This window comes from Gigantopelta aegis, chromosome 8, assembly GCF_016097555.1.
Source record: "Gigantopelta aegis isolate Gae_Host chromosome 8, Gae_host_genome, whole genome shotgun sequence".
Classification (NCBI taxonomy): domain Eukaryota; kingdom Metazoa; phylum Mollusca; class Gastropoda; order Neomphalida; family Peltospiridae; genus Gigantopelta; species Gigantopelta aegis.
In genome coordinates, this window is record NC_054706.1 from 31898752 (window position 1) to 31918301 (window position 19550).

General features: G+C 37.4%; 1 protein-coding gene across 1 annotated transcript in view; it reads left to right on the plus strand.

Moving 5' to 3' along the window:
• LOC121378645 (serine/threonine-protein kinase SMG1-like) overlaps positions 1–19550 on the plus strand; it is a 119024-nt gene that overhangs the window by 88197 nt on the left and 11277 nt on the right. Inside the window, exons 51-70 of the mRNA XM_041506913.1 lie at positions 17–116; positions 783–923; positions 1838–1942; positions 3204–3289; positions 3486–3621; positions 5202–5295; positions 6357–6455; positions 7045–7163; positions 7592–7666; positions 8293–8478; positions 9781–10023; positions 10930–11047; positions 11365–11447; positions 12176–12426; positions 13046–13211; positions 15518–15694; positions 16383–16507; positions 16852–16930; positions 17765–17890; positions 18961–19059. Coding sequence (XP_041362847.1) covers positions 17–116; positions 783–923; positions 1838–1942; positions 3204–3289; positions 3486–3621; positions 5202–5295; positions 6357–6455; positions 7045–7163; positions 7592–7666; positions 8293–8478; positions 9781–10023; positions 10930–11047; positions 11365–11447; positions 12176–12426; positions 13046–13211; positions 15518–15694; positions 16383–16507; positions 16852–16930; positions 17765–17890; positions 18961–19059 — 2608 coding nt within the window. The remainder of the gene's footprint in view (positions 1–16; positions 117–782; positions 924–1837; positions 1943–3203; positions 3290–3485; positions 3622–5201; positions 5296–6356; positions 6456–7044; positions 7164–7591; positions 7667–8292; positions 8479–9780; positions 10024–10929; positions 11048–11364; positions 11448–12175; positions 12427–13045; positions 13212–15517; positions 15695–16382; positions 16508–16851; positions 16931–17764; positions 17891–18960; positions 19060–19550) is intronic.

Sequence of the window (19550 nt, forward strand, 5' to 3'; positions counted from 1 at the left end):
TGTTTGACTGTTTCAGATATAACGAGTACTCTGTGGTGAAAGCGACTAAGGATACGGCACAGAGCGCAGTGGAAGAAAAAATCAACGAGTTCAGCAACTGGCAAAAGAGGCACCAGGTAGATTGTTTGATTTCTGAAAATTAAACTTGGCAAGATTTATCACTTTACTTGCTAGACTCTGATATTCAGTCTTGTTCCACAACTGGTATAACAGGCTGTGGTAAGTACTGTCCTGTATGTTTATATAAAATATCCATTGCTGCTAATCTAAAAAAGAGTAATTAATAAAATAAAATAAAATAAAAGTATACAAATAAACGCCTTCCAGCAGCTGTTTACCTGTTATATCATCTGTTGTAGATTGTCATAGAAACCATACAAGGACACGCCTTCCAGCAGCTGTTTACATGTTGTTATATCCTCTGTTGTAGATTGTCATAGAAACCATACACGGACACGCCTTTCAGCAGCTGTTTACATGTTATATCATCTGTTGTAGATTGTCATAGAAACCATACAAGGACACGCCTTCCAGCAGCTGTTTACGTGTTGTTATATCCTCTGTTGTAGATTGTCATAGAAACCATACAAGGACACGCCTTCCAGCAGCTGTTTACGTGTTGTTATATCCTCTGTTGTAGATTGTCATGGAAACCATACAAGGACACGCCTTCCAGCAGCTGTTTACGTGTTGTTATATCCTCTGTTGTAGATTGTCATAGAAACCATACAAGGCCACGCCTTCCAGCAGCTGTTTACATGTTGTTATATCCTCTGTTGTAGATTGTCATAGAAACCATACAAGGCCACGCCTTCCAGCAGCTGTGTTTGGATATTGGTAAACCTCTTGATCTTGGTTCGGCGAGCTTCTCGGCAGCGACAGACTTCTTACATGGGGCCGGACAAGGTCAGATTGTCACTCAGGTACGAATGTTTACAAAGTACTTTATAAATCCACCAACTGGAGAACAAAATTGATTTATTTGTATGATTTGCAGTAAAGTGATGTATTTGAAAATAGCTGTTACACAAATACAGATGAAAGTCAAGTCAACTCTTCATGTTTTTTTGTTTTACCTTTACAAAATAATATGGCAAGATATATATAGGTATTACTTTTGCAGTCACTGTGGTAACAGCATCAACTTTTGCATTACAGTTTAGCATTAAAGTTTCATGTTAAGATCAGTTCTCACAAACTATATAAAGTTTGTATTATTTAACGACGCCACTAGAACACATTGATTTTTTATCTTATCATCGGCTATTGGACGTCAAACATATGGTCATTCTGACACTGTTTTTAGAGGAAACCCGCTGTCGCCACATAGACTACTCTTTTACGACACACAGCAAGGGATCGTTTATTTTGGCTTCCCACAGGCAGGATAGCACAAACCATGGCCTTGGTTGCACCAGTTATGGATCACTGGTCGGTGCAAGTGGTTTACACCTATCCATTGAGCCTTGCGGATTTTTTATTTGCGCTTCCCACAGGCAGGATAGCACAAACCATGGCTTTTGTTGAACCAGTTATGGATCACTGGTCGGTGCAAGTTGTTTACACCTACCCATTGAGCCTTGCGGAGCACTCACTCAGGGTTTGGAGTCTGTATCTGAATTAAAAATCCCATGCCTCAACTGGGATACGAACCCAGTACCTACCAGCCTGTAGACCGATGGCCTAACCACGATGCCACCGAGGCCGGTCACAAACTATATAAGCCCTAGGTCAATGAAACTTGGCTTATAGTTGCATATTTAGATGTTCATCATAGTGAACCAAAAAAGTTTATAGTAAGCAAGAAGTAAGAATTCTTGTTTTGCTGTTTTTTCAGTGTGAGCAACTTGAAGCCGAGATGAGCAGCTACATCCAACAGAGGAGAGCTCTGCTGCGAAACACGGTGGAGATCCTACACAGTTACAGCACAATCGTTACACAGGTAACTGAACTCAGATACACAGATTTAGCCAGGGCCCAATTTCACAAAACATCGTAAGACTAGTTTCGCGCGTAAACGTAAATGTACGACTAAACCACAGTTCTTGTTACTATTAACAGTAAACCAAATTTAGTTTAAAATACACGTATTTCATTTTCTTTTGTCAATAAAATGCTCCATTTTCCGTAATGATGTCATTTTCTGTGTGAAATAGATTCCAAACACATGTAAAGGTATGACAGGTTTAACTGCTAGTCGCAGACGTAAATTTACGATGTTTTGTGAAATTGGCTCCTGTTTTCTAGATTGATTTTGACAAAAGACAGGGCCCATATTTGTGAAGCAATCTTAGCACTATTAAATCGTAAAAACATCGTAGGCTATGATATTGCTACAGCACACACCATAGTGACGTCATAGCCTATGATGGTTGTACGATTTCGTAGCACTCAGATAGCTTTGAAAATATGGTGATTTGTTAAATGATATTCTTAAACCCTATATTATACAGACTCAATTCTTAGTGACCGGCCTCGGTGGCGTCGTGGTAGGCCATCGGTCTACAGGCTGGTGGGTACTGGGTTCGGATCCCAGTCGAGGCATGGGATTTTTAATCCAGATACCAACTCCAAACCCTGAGTGAGTGTTCCGCAAGGCTCAATGGGTAGGTGTAAACCACTTGCACCGACCAGTGATCCATAACTGGTTCAACAAAGGCCATGGTTTGTGCTATCCTGCCTGTGGGAAGCGCAAATAAAAGATCCCTTGCTGCTAATCGGAAGAGTAGCCCATGTAGTGGCGACAGCAGGTTTCCTCTCAAAATCTGTGTGGTCCTTAACCATATGTCTGACGCCATATAACCGTAAATAAAATGTGTTGAGTGCGTCGTTAAATAAAACATTTCTTTCTTTCTTTCAATTCTTAGTGCTTAAGGTGCTTGATGTTTGTAGTGTTGGATTCTAGTTGGTTTTGATTATAATAGGTTAATTTTAAGAGATATATTAATTGTCGTAACTCTACCGATTAATAACAACAGTACAGGATTCAATTCATTTCCCAATATTATTTCTTCTTCCAGTTATTTTAACTTCATGTTCTAAAATATTGCAGAATTTTGTTTTATAAAAGTAGTGTATTGTTCTATACTTGTACTAGTTACCATCACTTCCCTTCCTAATCAGAAAACCAGAAAATGGACATGTATCATGTTATGGAAATAAACTTTATCAGATATTGTTAAAAATTGTTTCTTATTTTTCAGTTTGGCAGTATTTTTGCCAATGACACAAGGACTTCCCAGTATCTACAATGGTTGCAGGAACTCATTTGTGATTTCACTACAGACAAGTAAGTTACAAAATACTTTGTCTTAGTATAACTAACAAATTATCGACTACGAAGAAGGCAGATTTAGACTGAACATTATTCTTTTTAGTCCCCAACACTTAAAATTCATATGATGTAAATATTTTAAAAAAGAAAGAAAATTCTTAAATTTGAATTCATATACAAGAAATGTAAAAGTTTTAATTTGATGTTGCAGGTGTAATGAAATAGTCTCCAGATGCCATGAGAAGTATGGTGGGTTGAAGCCCCAGAGCACCAAGGTTCAAGCCATCCTAAACACAGAGAGCCGACTGCAGACGATCATCACTGATGTTAACGGAAAACTCATCAAGGTTAGACACACTGGGTTACATGTTAAACTTTATTATTAACCTTCTGATTAGTGGATTAATTTTTGACACAAAGCAAATTGAATAGGTACTTGTTTATAACTTTTACTCACATATATTCAATAAGTTGTTTTATAAATACATATTCTAATTTTTATGATATTTTAGATAAGTTAATTTTTAAAAAAATTCGGCAAAAATTATAAAAAGTAGTATTTACTTATGTTCATTTGTGGCCAGATATCTAGTATTTATGTCCATTATTCTCAGTAACTGTGTTTTTCTGACCAGAATTGGGTTTTTTAAACGAACTACGATTCATATCCCAATATTTTTGGGGGGCGGAACGTAACCCAGTGGTAAAGCATTTGCTTGATGTGTGGTTGGTCTGGGATCAACCCCACGTCGGTGGGCCCATTGTGCTATTTCTCGCTCCAGCCAGTGCACCACGACTGGTACATCAAAGGTCGTGGTATGTGCTATCCTGTCTATGGGATGGTGCATATAAAAGATCCCTTGCTGCTAATCGAAAAGAGTAGGCCATGAAGTGGCGACTGGGTTTCCTCTCTCAATATCTGTGTGGTCCTTAACCATATGTCCGACGCCATATAACCATAAATAAAATGTGTTGAGTGCGTCGTTAAATCAACATTTCCTTCTTCCCAATATTTGGTGATTTTTGTTGTTGGTAAAATATCAAATTTATTATCAAATTAGCTGTCGCAATCAACTATCAATTCCTCAAAATGACCACAATGTTCCGTCATTGTTGTCTAGCGAAAATACTTGCCGAAAACCACTTTTTCAACTCAAAATTCCAAGGTATTTTCCTTTGAAAAACTAAAGCTGCCATACTCTCAGTTTATCAATTTCCTGTGTTCTATTATTATTTCCGGTGAGTACCGTGTGCAAAACGGCGGGAAATATGAATTGATGAATGCGCTGTATACAGTGTACAGTATGTATACTGGCATGACGTTGGGTGAGATATCTCGCCTGCAGTAGTCAGAAGGTTCAACAAATTGTAACTAACCGTTGTATTTGGATTTCATTTTGAATGGTAAGACCATACTTTGGTTTTTCAATGCAAGTGTCAGTGACAAGAATTTTGTTAGTCTGTTGAACATCATTTAAATATAAATACATAAAAAGGTTGATTAAAAAAACAATGTGTATCATTCTCACTGAATGCTAAAAAAAAAAAATCTGTATAGTTTTCAACAGAACTAAAACACATAAAATTAGTATATTTCATAACTTAGTTACATTATACTGATACCAAGGTTACATAACAGTAAAATTATTATTAGAAAACATTTACTGATAGTTTGACTTGCTAATGTGATGATATATTCTCTCTTTTTTTATCAAGATAATAATAGACATATTTTAGAACAAAAAGGAATTTTTTTTTTTTTTGTTATTGTGATTCACAGTTACTATTAATTAACAAATATTTTACTTTGCTGATACAATGACACACAGATTAAAAAAATATATATATGCATGTATAACTTTGATTACAGTTTTAGTGGACTAAGAATTAAAAAGTGCCTATGTTAAAGTGAGTTATTTGTTGACAGCTGCTAGAGAGACGATCCCAGGACACTGTTGAGACGACATTGTTGGAGAAACAGCTTCATGAAGCCGAGGCATCCATACACAACTTCATCAACGGTAAGTCAGCTTTCTTGTCTTCGACTCTACTGTACAGAAATACAGTGTTGAATTTAGTAGACTTTTTATTACTATCTTATCTTGACAAAGTCAGTAGGTGAAAAATCAGTTTTACATTTCTGTCGACAGTGTAGGTGGTGTCAAGAATTGTACAGGGTTCGCACAGGCCTGGAAAAGTCCTTGAATTTTGACGTAGTACTTGAAAAGTACTGGAATTTTGCAAATTCAGAAAAGGTCCTGGAAAAGTACTGGAATTTCATTAAAAACTACTTGAAAATTGCCGAAATGTACTTGACTTTTTTTTACAAGCAGAATGTCTCTCTTACTGATTAAATTCTGGAAAAAATAATAAGTATTTGCTGACGTATTTCTCGGGTATTTGTCGTAATCAAAACCCGGAAGTGATATGTGTTGCTGCCGATATAGATAGACTGGCATACAAGTCCTTGTTGCGCTTGCTATATGCACCACAGTGTGAAGATTAAAGTAGACTGGGCTGCTGTTACTGGAAACAGTGCATTACTAATATTCGGACCGGTTTATGAGCGAGACAGGTAACCAGTCGTGTGCTGGAAAACGGTCAGCTGTAGTTAACTAGTGATGTATGTGTGTGTTAAACTGCTTGTTTCATTGTGCCAAAGACTACTTGAAAAATTGAAAAATATACTTGAAAAGTACTTGAAAAGTACTTGAAAAGTACTGGAATTTCTGTTCACCAGGTCTGTATGAACCATGTTGTAAGTAGCTCAACATTAATGTTTTGTACTAACTCCATTTTCTATGTTTATTTGTATACTTGAGGCCTTAACGGTTTTTCCAAGTAAAGTAACATGAAAATAAATACTGCAGTAATTAATTATTGTTGGCAATTAAAAAGAAATGCAGCAGAAATAAGAAATAAGTTATTCATTTTTTTTCATTTTTTTTCTTTTCTGTACATATGTATAACACCCATAGGTGAAGAATTTGTACATGTCATTGAACCTTAATTATCAGTTCCTAATACAAATTTTAAAAAATACAAATTCAATGTTTTGTTTTTGTTGTTGTTTTTTCTCTAGAGAATGGCACATCGGGCGTGAGCAGTCTGACGTGTGTGATTGTGTCTGCTCTGTGTTCTCTCAACAAGAGATACATCATGATGGAAGGAGCCGCAGCTGGTAGGCTTTTACTTCAGTCTCATCTCATAGCATGTGGTTAAAAATGTTATGTCTTGCTACTAATGGAAAAATGTTTCCTCTCTAAGACTATATGTCAGAATTACCAAATGTCTGACATCCAATAGCCGATGATTAATGAATCAATGTGCTCTAATGGTGTTTTTAAATAAAACAATGAAACAAACCCATCTGTTTCAAGATGGCACTATACCAAATTAGGCACAGATCCAGGGTGTTGTCAAGAGGAATGCCTCGCCCCTTTTTTTGGCTGAAGTCCAATACATAAAAGCCTTTTCAAACACCTTACCATGTCAGGCATTCTCTTACCACCCACCCCCTTAACAAATCCCTGGATCCATGCTTTCAAAAAGTATATTGGTAAAAAAATGTAGAAAATCAAACAATATTTTGTGATACAGGAGCTGGTGAAAAGTTTTATGTATGTTAGTAATACAAACAATATTTTGGGATACAGGAGCTGGTGAAAAGTTCCATGTATTTTAGTAAATACAAACAATGTTTTGGGATACAGGAGCTGGTGAAAAGTTTCATGTATGTTAGTAAATACAAACAATATTTTGGGATACAGGAGCTGGTGATCGTCTTCTAGACCTGACGTCGCGTGATGGTGACTGGTTCCTGGATGAACTGTGCAGTGTGAGCGGCAACGTCAACATGTTTCTCGACACCCTCAAACACAACACACAGGTAAGCACACATATACTCTCTTCCAGTCTCCCCTTAAAAACATTTTTCAGAAATTTTAATTTGGCTTGACAAAAACAAAATGAAAACTGATTTGGAAATAACAGAAATGTGTACAAGGCTTGAAATTGACAGAGAACAGGTAGCAAATGCTTAAATATAGGTCACGGTAAAACTAAAACAGAATGAAATATTATTTTAACAATTGGCTTATCCTACTAAACTTTTTTATATTTCATTATTCTTTTGTTAAAAGGTCCTTATTTAGTATATAACAGTTAGGGATTTGTTTGTTAACTTGAAGTAAAACATAATTTCATTCTGTGATCACCTGATTTTTACCTATATATTATGTTGATGGTAGTTTTGATTCTTTTTAATATGGTTGACCTCGTCAGTCTGCTAATCTCCGTCAAATTGTTTTCATACAGGCTGGAGATATCATCAATTTCTGTGAACTGCACCATGCATTGAACTCTACAAACAATGCATATTTGGCACTGCAGGTAAATGATTAGACCTATTTATTGTTACATATTAAAGGGACATTCCTGAGTTTGCTGCAATTTTTAAGATGTTATAGACTAACAGAGACTTTTTAACGATTGTAATTACATATCAAATATATTTTTCTGCGTAAAATATTAATGGCTGTATATTAAACGTATTTCTGATCATTCTAATATCTGTACTAGGTTAAATTTCATTTTATTTCCTAAAAATAATTTTTTCATACATACAAAATTATCTGAAGACAAAATCCAGTTTGGGCTTCTAACAAATATTGAGATGACCAGAAACAAATTGAATATGCAGACACTGATATTCTAAACAAAAAAATACATTTATTATGTATGTTTAATCGTAGAAATATTGTATTAGTCGGAAACATCTTACAATGCAGCAAACTCAGGAATCTCTCTTTAATAGTAATTATTTTAATTTAAAAATTTAAATTTAGTTACTTTTATAATCATGGTAATTTTTAAAAGATTATAATTATTGCTAATCATTTCAGTTAATGTTAATCATTCCCATTAACTTATTTTGGTTGCAGGTATAGTCATTTTAAAGTATTAATTTATAATTTTGTTTATTTATTTATATATTTATTTATTTATTTATTTTAAAGGACCTACATTTGAATTTCCGTAACATCATATTACCTGAAGCATTAAAGCTGATCCAGTCACAGGAACCCAGTCTGTTGAATGCTCTCTCTGACTTGGAGAGTATGATAGGGGAGGTAATGCAGCCACTGGACTCACTGATTGGCCAGGTGGATGTACTACACAGAAATGCTGTCATGGGAATAGAGGTATAAACAAATGTTTTGTAATAAAATAGTTTTTTGTCTTGAAGAGTTTGTGTCAAAACAGAAGGAACAAAACATCAATTATTTGTTCGTTGTTTATAATTATTTTGCAATAAAAGTTTGGTGCTAATAATAAAGAATAGTCTTTATTATGGCAATAAGTTTCTCTCATATTCTGACCAGCCTCGGTGGTGGTGTGGTTAGGTCATCGGTCTACAGGCTGGTAGGTACTGGGTTCGTATCCCAGTCGAGGCATGGGATTTTTAATCCAGATACCGACTCCAAACCCTGAGTGAGTGCTCCGTAAGGCTCAATGGGTAGGTGTAAACCGCTTGCACCAACCAGTGAACCATAACTGGTTCAACAAAGGCCATGGTTTGTGCTATCCTGCCTGTGGGAAGTGCAAATAAAAGATCCCTTGCTGCTAATCGGAAAGAGTAGCCCATGTAGTGGCGACAGCGGGTTTCCTCTCAAATCTGTGTGGTCATGTCTGACGCCATATAACCGTAAATAAAATGTGTTGAGTGCGTCGTTAAATAAAACATTTCTTCTTCTCTCATATTCTGAACTACTTCATTCAATCAAATGTATAGTTGCTATATCCCACTTGTTACCAATATTTTGCAATACATTTTAATTATGGCTATGAAGAGTCGGTGACAGAATAAAAATAAGAAACAGATCCATCACAAAGACTATTAACTGTTTAGTTTAACAAAAAAAAAAAAAAAAAAATATGAGATGGTATTAAAATACTTTTGCAATCCAAATATATGCAATCCACATAGAATGTGGATTTCTTTTAATCTTTCAAACAGTAGATTTGGGGATAAATTGAAGGTATTTGTTTTTGCAAAATTGTATTTGATCATGTAGTAGGCCAACTGTCCGTGTGTCTTGCCCTGGATGGGAGTCACTGATAAGATTTTAGGCTGTGCCCAGGGTAGATAAGTCTTAACCTTAGTTGGATATGGACACTAATACGTTTTAAATTCAAATCAAATTGTCCCATCTGAGAACGAGCATATAAAAGATCACTTTCTGCTCTGGTGTTCTCTGAAGACTGTGTCAGAATTACCAAATGTTTGACATCCAGTAGCCAATGATTAATTAAACACTGTGTTCTATGGGTATCATTAAACAAAACAAACTTTAACTTTAATACAACATAAATACAAACCCCCTTTTTTCTCTCTCTCTCTTTTTTTCTATCTTCTACTTATTTTTTCTTTATTCTTCCTTTTTCTCTTATTTGCTTACATACTCTCACAAAATTACGAAACTTTTTGGGGGTTTTCTCTTCAGAATGAATCGAGTGAGGTGATAGCCATGGTTCACAAGATGCAGAGCCACTTCTCGCGGATGCTGCAGGGTCCGGACCCGGAGTGTTCAAGCCTCAGCCCGGGACAGATGTTACTGATGGGCTTCAACGGACTGTTCACACGGCTCGAGGACGAGTTCACACACCTGCTGGAGGCCATGGACGCCGTTCAGATCCCCGACGCCTGGAAGAAGGTGGACGCCGTCCGAGAGGCCAAGGCCATGCAGGTAGTGTCTTAGGTGTATGGGTTCCCATTTGTGTGGTGTGAGCAGGCAAAAGCATGAAAATGCCCAAATCTGGACAACAATGATTATTCCTATTAGTATTACTGCCAAACAGCTATATAGGGTTGCAAACGAATCACTACTAATTTTCACATGGATTACAACTAATTTGGAAGGTAAAATGATGGAAATACTTGGTAAAAAGGTCTCAGGTTAGCACATTTTGCCTGAATATCTGTATAATTTTTGCCTGAATTTCAAGTTTTGCTTCAGCACTAAACTGGCCCCCTTATGTCATATGCTTATGGGTATTGTCTTCATAGCAGTATCATCAGCCTCTTAGCATAATTGCCTATCTCAGTTCTAGAGCTTTTGTGACAAATGAAAAAAAGTAGGGGTTTTTTAATAATAGAAATTATTTCTTTAAAAATTATTTTAACAAGAACAATAAGAACAAAATTACTTTTGTGAAATGTGAAGCAATTTTGCTTCTCAGATTTTAAGCTGGAAGCAAATGCTATAAAGTGGGAAGCAATTCTAAAAATCAGTCTCAAAATTAGATTCCTAATTAGACTTGTAGTGTAACTTTTTTGAACCTGAAATAAACTTAGGTAAAAGCTAGATTTATATTTATTAAGTGTCCTTTTTTATATACTATAACTTGGTAACAGAATATTGCAAATGGAGGGGGGGGGGGGGGGGAATGTGTGAATATAAAGTTTGTGTCATTCACCACAAATTTTCTAAATACATTATTTTCTAGATTAAAGTATACTTAAGGCAATACTAGTCATTTTAATACATTATGAACATATTTGTGCATATTCACAAAAAATATACATTGCAATATTAATCCGGTTTACAGAGCTGATAAGTGGGTTGATTATGATTGTTTTTGTTATATTCCAGTTATCTCCCTTCACACTGAACACAAGAGGGATGCTCAATGCTTTATTCTTTCTCAAGAGAATTCAGGCTATGCAGGATTTCTTCCACATGGTCACACAGTTTGCCGCAGCTCTGCAGGGTATGTATTTAGAATAATAATTGTGTGATGCAAGGAGTTACAAAATCAATTTTCCTCACTAGACCCATTTATTCATGATATGTTCTGTCCTGCTTTGGAAACTGCAGATAAAAAACTTTGCTGTTGGTTGAAAAGTGTACAGTAGTCTTTGTGACAATGGTGGGTTTCTTCTCTAATAACTATAATGCATGAGTCATGGATAACAGATGTTTGACACGTAGTAAAGACTAGTGTTTTTCCTATGTTAAACACAAACGCAAACTGTAACTAGCCAGAAACAAAGAGAGTGTTAACTTAATCTAGTTGCTTTGTTTCAGGACTTGATGGGGGAATGAGTTTTGATGACGAGCAGATGGCGAAACCTGTCAAGAGATTTATTGCTGAATATGTCAGAAAACAGGTACTTTGAATACTTGAAAAGACATGTATTGTAAGTTTTAGAATGTATTTTTAGCAAGTATATCCAGATATATATTGGACATTAATACCAGCCTAATACCTGTAGACATTTATGTGTATATTTTTAGCACATTCTTTGGTTTAGAGCTTTTCCAGAATTGACAATTGGGAAGGGGAGGTGACAACATAATTATTATGTTATGTCTGGCTGCATTATTTTTCTGTAAATAATTGGTTAATTAAAAAATTTATTTGGTGGGTAATGGATATAAGCAAATTGACTACCCCTCTCCACCCCATGATTTTGAATAGCTGTTATGAAAAAAACCTACATTTTCTATTTGGTGTTTCATCTCTGCATTCAGTTTGCTTTTAATACATTTTGTACAGTTTCATACCTTGCCTTAAACGTTCGGGGTGGGGAAATAGTTAAAAAAAAGAAAGCAGAATCAGGCACAGTAATATAGAGTCTTCTCCATTTAAACAACAAGAACACCTTATAACTTACAAAGTTCTTTATATATTTTTTGAAGGTGGCAGGGGAGCAGATGAACCCAAACACATACACAAACACACTAGGTATAGCCTTGCTGTGTGACCCAAAGGTTTATGTAGAAATATAAGTTACAGGTCAGGTTAAATATTTGTAAAGAAAGAAAATGATAAAATTTTCTTCAAATATTTCAGTTCCTATAACACGTTATCAGTTTTGTACACTTTGTGTTCCAGATGATAGGCTTTCCCTCCCAGATCCTCGGCTACATCCTGTGTGTGTTCATCGACATGCTGGGTCTGAACGTGACGGCCGAGATAGAGCTGAAGGACGTGGGCGCGCAGTCGAAGGTCCCCATGGACGACCTGTGTAAGAAGGCCGTCGACCACTGTCTGCGTACCAACCAGTTTCAGCACCACCAGCTCACACAGGCCACCTCCCTCATGGGCCTTCTCGACACCGGCTGGCGCAAGCACGATCTCGCCAGGTACACTCGATTGTTCTAATGTTTTAGTAGTCCCCATCGGTCCAACCGGAGGGGATTATATGTGTCATCTCTGTCTTTCTCTGTGTGTGTTTTCCATGTCAATCAATTATTCTAGTGTTTTAGTAGTCCCCAGCGGTTCAACCAGAGGGGATAAGGTTTCATCTAGTCTATTGTTCTAGAGTTACATTAGTCTCCAGCGGTCTAACCAAAGGGGATTATAGGTTTCATCTCTGACTTCTGTCTGTCTATTTTCCATCTGTCAGTCGATTGTTCTAGTGTTTTAGTGGTCTGACCAGAAGGGAAACGTTGTAACTTAATAGCCTATGTGGCATGTTTACCTATTTAAAAATATTACAAAAACAACTTAAAATATTTATTTTTTAAAAAGAAAAAAATTTGTTTTGTTTAGTGACACCACTAGAGAGCACATTGATTAATTAATCATCGACTATTAGATGTCAAACATTTGGTAATTCTGACACGTAGTCATCAGAGAAAACCCTCTACATTTTACCTAATGCAGCAAGGGATATTTTATATGCACTTTCCCACAGACAGGATTAAAATATAAATGTTGCTGACTTTGATTATTCTATTTTTGTATCTTGTTTTATTCCAGTCGTCTGGACAGCAACATCAGCATGATGAAGACATGTCTGCAGAGAAACCAGCCGCAGGTGGCGCGCTTCCAGTGGCTACACGAAGATCTCTTCGTCCAGGCCGGCCGACACCACAACCAGTTCGTCACGCCAAACAGGGCCACCGTCATGCCAGAGATGAGGAAGGTAAGACCTTTGATTATTACACACATACACACCATTCGGCTATTTGTCATTTGAGCTCATACTTCACAACTGGTGTAACAAATGCTGTTGTATGTCCTATCCTGTCTGTTGGATGGTGCATATGAAATATTCCTTGTTACTAATGAAAAAGAGTAGCCCTTGGAGTGGTGACAGTGGGTGTGTTTGTCTAATAATTTCATATAACCATAATTAAAATGTGTTGTGAAATAAAACATTCATTCTTTCTTTATTACACACCCATTTGAAAGAACACACTGGAAGATTTTTCACATCCAGCAAAGAGATCAGTTTAAAGATTTGATACTGGCCTTGGTGGCGCAGTGGTTAAGCCATCAGACTACAGGCTGGTAGGTACAGGTTTCGTAGCCTAGTACCGGCTCCAACCCAGAGCGAGTTTTTAAGGGCTCAATGGGTAGGTGTAAGGCCAGTACACCCTCTTCTCTCTCACTAACCACTAACCAACCCACTTTCCTGGATAGACAGCCCAGATAGCTGAGGTGTGTGCCCAGGACAGCGTGCTTGAACCTTAATTGGATATAAGCACGAAAATAAGTTGAAATGAAATGAACAATTTGATTAGCTGCTTCGTAATGATAACCTAGCTAGAGATTTTCTAAGCTGCGATACTGTAAAACCATTATACGCTATGATGTCACTATACAACCGTGTCCTGTGTATCGGCGCGGTACTGTAAAACCATTATAGGCTGCGATGTCACTATACAACCGTGTCCGGTGTATCGGTGCGGTACTGTAAAACCATTATAGGCTGCGATGTCACTATACAACCGTGTCCGGTGTATCGGCGCGGTACTGTAAAACCATTATAGGCTGCGATGTCACTATACAACCGTGTCCGGTTGTCCGGCGCGGGCTACGCGGTCACTATACAATAGGCCGTGTCAACCGTGTCCGGTGTATCGGCGCGGTACTGTAAAACCATTATAGGCTACGATGTCACTATACAACCGTGTCCGGTGTATCGGCGCGGTACTGTAAAACCATTATAGGCTACGATGTCACTATACAACCGTGTCCGGTGTATCGGCGCGGTACTGTAAAACCATTATAGGCTACGATGTCACTATACAACCGTGTCCGGTGTATCGGCGCGGTACTGTAAAACCATTATAGGCTATGATGTCACTATAGCACTTGCCAGAATGATGACATAGCTTACAACTGTTTTATGATTTTGTAGTGCTAAGATGCATGTAGCTTTGAAAATATTGGCTCTGGATGTCAAATCTAGACTGTTGACTGGAATTAACACATATGGTACTTCATGATGATGACTTAGATATCACAACTTAGATAACCAAATCATTTATTGAAATTAACACAAATGATACTGATTTGACAGTTGATAACACACATAATTAATAGCGCTAGGGAAAGTGTTTTATATAATGTAGGTGAATGAGATGTTTCGATTTTTTTAAATCCTATTTTTTTATGATATATGTTTTTATTAGATACTCCTTATCTTTAAATAACAAGTTGTTTAAAAACATAACTAACTGGCTTTTTTTCATTAGATAGGTTTTGATTTGTGTTCTGAAACTATTTGTCACATTTGAGATGAGATGTCATTTTCCACTAACAGTGCTACAGTCACATATCCATTGATTTGGGATAAGGTGCCGGTACAGGCCCAAATTTTGGGGGAAATTTGCAAAATCTCTTGGCGGCTGCAAGGGTGCCGTGGCTATCTTTCGGGCGCCTTGGTGTTCTTTCCTCGCCGTAGGGTGCATCGGAAGCTTTCATCTTTTTCCGATGTGTCATAGAAATTTTTATTGGCTGTAGACATGTATACAGCATCTCACGGGCACTGCACGGCCCCACAATATTTGTACAGATGCCGTACGATTTTGGGACTGAATTTTCGGGCCCCTCAAATCGTACAGCACCCATACGATTTCCAAGATCATCGTACGAGTATCTTACTATGTTCATGCAAGTCCCTCACGAGCCCTGTACGATGTGTAAAAATCGTATGGGTATCTCACGACTGCTGTGCAGAGTCCATAAGATTATCCTGCAGTACCCTTGCAGCTAACCCACAGACGCCTCGCGATTGGAGTCGACAAAACTGCAAAGGGCACCACCGAATATGTGACTGCTACACACGGATGCCACAGACCCCTGCGATACCCCCGATTTTCCGAAATCATAGAAATCTGCCGTAGGTATAAACATTTGTATGGGGCCCGGTGGATATGTCACTGTAGCATTAAAATATTATTAACTCATTACATGATAGGTTTTCTTTCTTTCTTTCTGTAGGCAACCCAGAATTTGTTGAACCAAGATGGTGGGCTGGCATCGTGCCAAGAGCATTACACTCAACAGGAAATAAGCGTCGCTCAGCGTCTTCGCTGGGCGGCAGGAGCCAACCCGACTTTGAACTTCGTTTTACAGCAGTTTGAAGAAGCATCTTCCTACAGAAAAGCAGTTATTGTGGTGATTGATTGCTTCTGTTTGTTTTTAATTTATTTATTTATTTGTGGGGGGTTCTATTGGGAGGTGGGGTTGGGTTTTTTTTACTATAATCCTGAATCAGTTTATGTTAGGTGAAACACTTATTTCCAAATTAATAAACTGTTGTTAGTTTTTGGTGTTGTTGTTTTTTTCATTTGTTATCTATGGGTCAAGAGTTTCAATTACTGAATGTTTAAGATCCAATAGCCACTGATTAAACAAGATATTTCTGGTTCCAGCCAATGCACCACGACTGGTATATCAAAGGCCATGATATGTGCTATCCTGTCTGTGGGAAGGTGCATATAAAAGATCCCTTGCTGCTAATGGAAAAATGTAGCAGGTTTCCTCTTTCTAAAACTAGACATCAGAATTACCAAATGTTTGACATCCAATAGGCGATGATTGGGCTATTTCTTGTTCCGTCCAGTGCTCCACAACTGGTATAACAAAGGCCGTAGTATGTGCTATCCTGTCTGTGGGATGGTGCATATAAAAGATCCCTTGCTGCTAACTGAAAAGATTAGCCCATGAAGTGGCAACAGCAGGTTTCCTCTCTCTATATCTGTGTGGTCCTTAACCATATGTCTGACGCCATATAACCGTAAATAAAATGTGTTGAGTGTGTCGTTAAATAAAACATTTCTTTCCTTCCTTCCTCTACTTTCAGGAAGAGACTAAGCGATTCAGTGAAGTGGTCAGTCTCTGTCAAGGTATTCTACATTTTGAGGCCCTACGAACCCGGACTCCAGAAGCGATCTCTTCTGATAACAACTTCCTCACCCTCATTAACAGGTATCCTGTTGAACTGAAAGTTATTTGTACATACATAAACCAATTGGTGCCAACTAGGTTTAGGAAATGTTTTAATGTTTTGGAGTTTAATAATTAATAAATCATCTCGTTTGGTTTTAGAGAACAGAATTGTGCTCAGTTGTATACTATTGATTTCAGACATGAGAATTTCTACAGTTATAATTATACACAAAAAACCCAGACAACAAACATCAAAAAGTTATACGACGGACAATGGAACAGAAAATGTTGGGAGTCTTCAAAATCTGTAAGTTTGTCATATATGATCATAACACACTGTAATATGTGATCATTACACACTGTCGTATGTGATTATCTTGCAGGTGCAATGAATGCTGTATGTTGATGGAATCTACCAGCAGTACCGTGTCAGACCTAGAAATTCAGCTGATGAGCATTAAGGTACACACACACACACACACACACACACACACACACAGATATATATATATATATGTATATGAATCTAATTGTATTTCACACTCGGTTTGTAAATAGGCATGTATTTTACAAGGTAGGGTGTAAAATCTCTGGCTTTTTCAGGAATTATGAATTTTAGAGCCATAGAAAAACTTGTTTTGGTCTTTGTTCTTTATATTATTACTCACACATACTCACCCTGAAATGTTTTCTAAATTTGTACCAAGGTAATTTTCCTGTTTGTAGCCTCTTAGCCTTATGTGTATTTGTAACTGTTTTGGGGCCTCTTGTGCATCAACAGTATTCAGCTTGTAATCAATTTTGTGTTCAGCTTCGAAAATATTGAAACGTTTTAAGCATAATCCTTACTGTAAATGCCTCTTATACTAAGAAAAGAAGTTCAGTTGGTTTTTTTAGGAGGGGTGGTAAAGTTTTAATTTTTTGTCATAAGATCGAACCTCCTTAAACGGACTCATTGTGTTTTTCCCCATCCCAGCCAGTGCCCCATGACTGGTATATATCAAAGGCTGTGGTATGTGTTGTTCTGTCTATGGAAAAGTGCATAAAAGATGCCTTGCTGCTAATGACTACATGTCAAAATTACTAAGCATTTGACAACCAATAGTGATTGATTAATTTAATCAGTGTGTTCTTGAGATGTTGTTAAATAAAACAGTTCTTAACGTTTAACATTCTGTGAGATCAGTTACTGGGGTGTGAACCCAGCACCTATGGGTCTTGAGAACAGTGACTTAACTGCCACACCACCGAGGTCAGTCAGTTTAATAGAATTGTGTTGTGTGTGTTTTTCCCTAGTCGCCTGCCAAGGGTGAGTCTATTGACAAGTCGTGGCTGAACAACATCCTGACTAAGATAAGCGTGGATATCGCGGACATGGAGAATAAGACAACACAGATAAACAACGAACTCGACAAGCACAGGGTAAGATTCCAGGGGCACAATTCACTAAACTCTTGCAACTTTGCGATATCGCAGTGCAATGCTAAAAGACTTGCAAAGAGGATGCTTTGTTGCCTAAGAGATCTTTGTGAATTATGTCCCAGATTATTATCCACATGGTTCAATATAACGAGTTAATAAAAACCATACAAAGCACACATGTAATAACAAGGGTATTGACGTCAATTTGGGAAACGACGTCATAATGTGACGTGGCTTCCCCAGTCCTAGCTCACATTGTGCATGTGAAATATGACATCATAATTTTAGTCGTCTCCTTCTAGATATGGATAATAAAGAAATTATTACACTCACATATGAGTCGTACTGATTTGACAAATTTGTGTCATGATTCATGTATTACCCTCACTGTTGCTCAGGCAATACAAGAATCCTGACATTTTTTTCGTAAAATCAGTATTGTATTGTAAGCTTGTATAATAATCTCTATTAATTCCAGTGGTCTTCATATACTGAACTGTAATCAGTCGGGTATTTCACGGTACAGACTGGAAAATTGGGGGGGGGGGGGGGGGGGATTCACACAAAAAAACATGTGCACGAATAAATTGAAGTATGCAAGTGGCTAGTTCATACTGAATCAAATGCTGAATGGTAGCCATTGGATAAACTCCAAAAATATATCAGATATTGAAAAGTGTTAAATGTCTTTTCTCAGTCAAGTTTTAATGCAAACACACAATAGGCATGCTTTATTTCATTAGGAGTGTCAAATCGGTGCACACACAATATGCAAGAGGGTGAGACATAACCAAATAACACCACACCATGTCTGCATTGCAAAGAGTACTGGAACATGAATGACAAAACATAAAAGCAAATTTAGTTCAATGTTTATGCTTACTTCATGTGGCAACAGTGTAGTTGAGAACACTCGTTCAATCCAGCCAGCTGCCCAGCCATTTGTGCTACAGAATACTTGTCTTATAAAAGTTGAAAGTAACAGAAAGATAGGTTTATAAAAACTCTATTGCCAGTATTTTTTAAGAACAAAAAAACTAAGTGAACTGTGGCTCTCTATTTGTTTTCAGAGTACAATTCAGGAGAAGGTGTCCAACATCAAAACCATTCTGACCGCTCATCACAAGCTGATGTCCGACATTCGAACAATACTCAAGTCAATGGCCAAGGTAATATTACTGTTACAATTTAATGCCACAGTCTTTGAATAACACGCATGCTGCAAATTCATTGGATAGATGGTTTAAATGTATATGCATGTATGTACGTAAGTTTTAAGTGTAAGGTTTGTCTGGCTGTTTGTGTGTTGGCAACTTAAGGTTTCTTTATATTGATTGATTGATTTCTCTTTCTATTCTACATGTTTCTTCTCCCATATCTCTCTCTCTCTCTCTCTCTCTCTCTCTCTCTCTCTCTCTCTCTCTCTCTCTCTCTGTCTGTCTGTCTGTCTGTCTGTCTGTCTGTCTGTCTCTCTCTCGCTCTCGCTCTCGCTCTCTCTCTCTCTCTCTCTCTCTCTCTCTCTCTCTCTCTCTCTCTCTCTCTCTCTCTCTCTCTCTCTCTCTCTCTCTCTCTCTCTCTCTCTCTCTCTCTCTCTCTCTCATATCACTCTTTCTTTCCCTTCCCCTTCCTTTCTTGCCATCTCTCTCCCTCTATTAGTCTT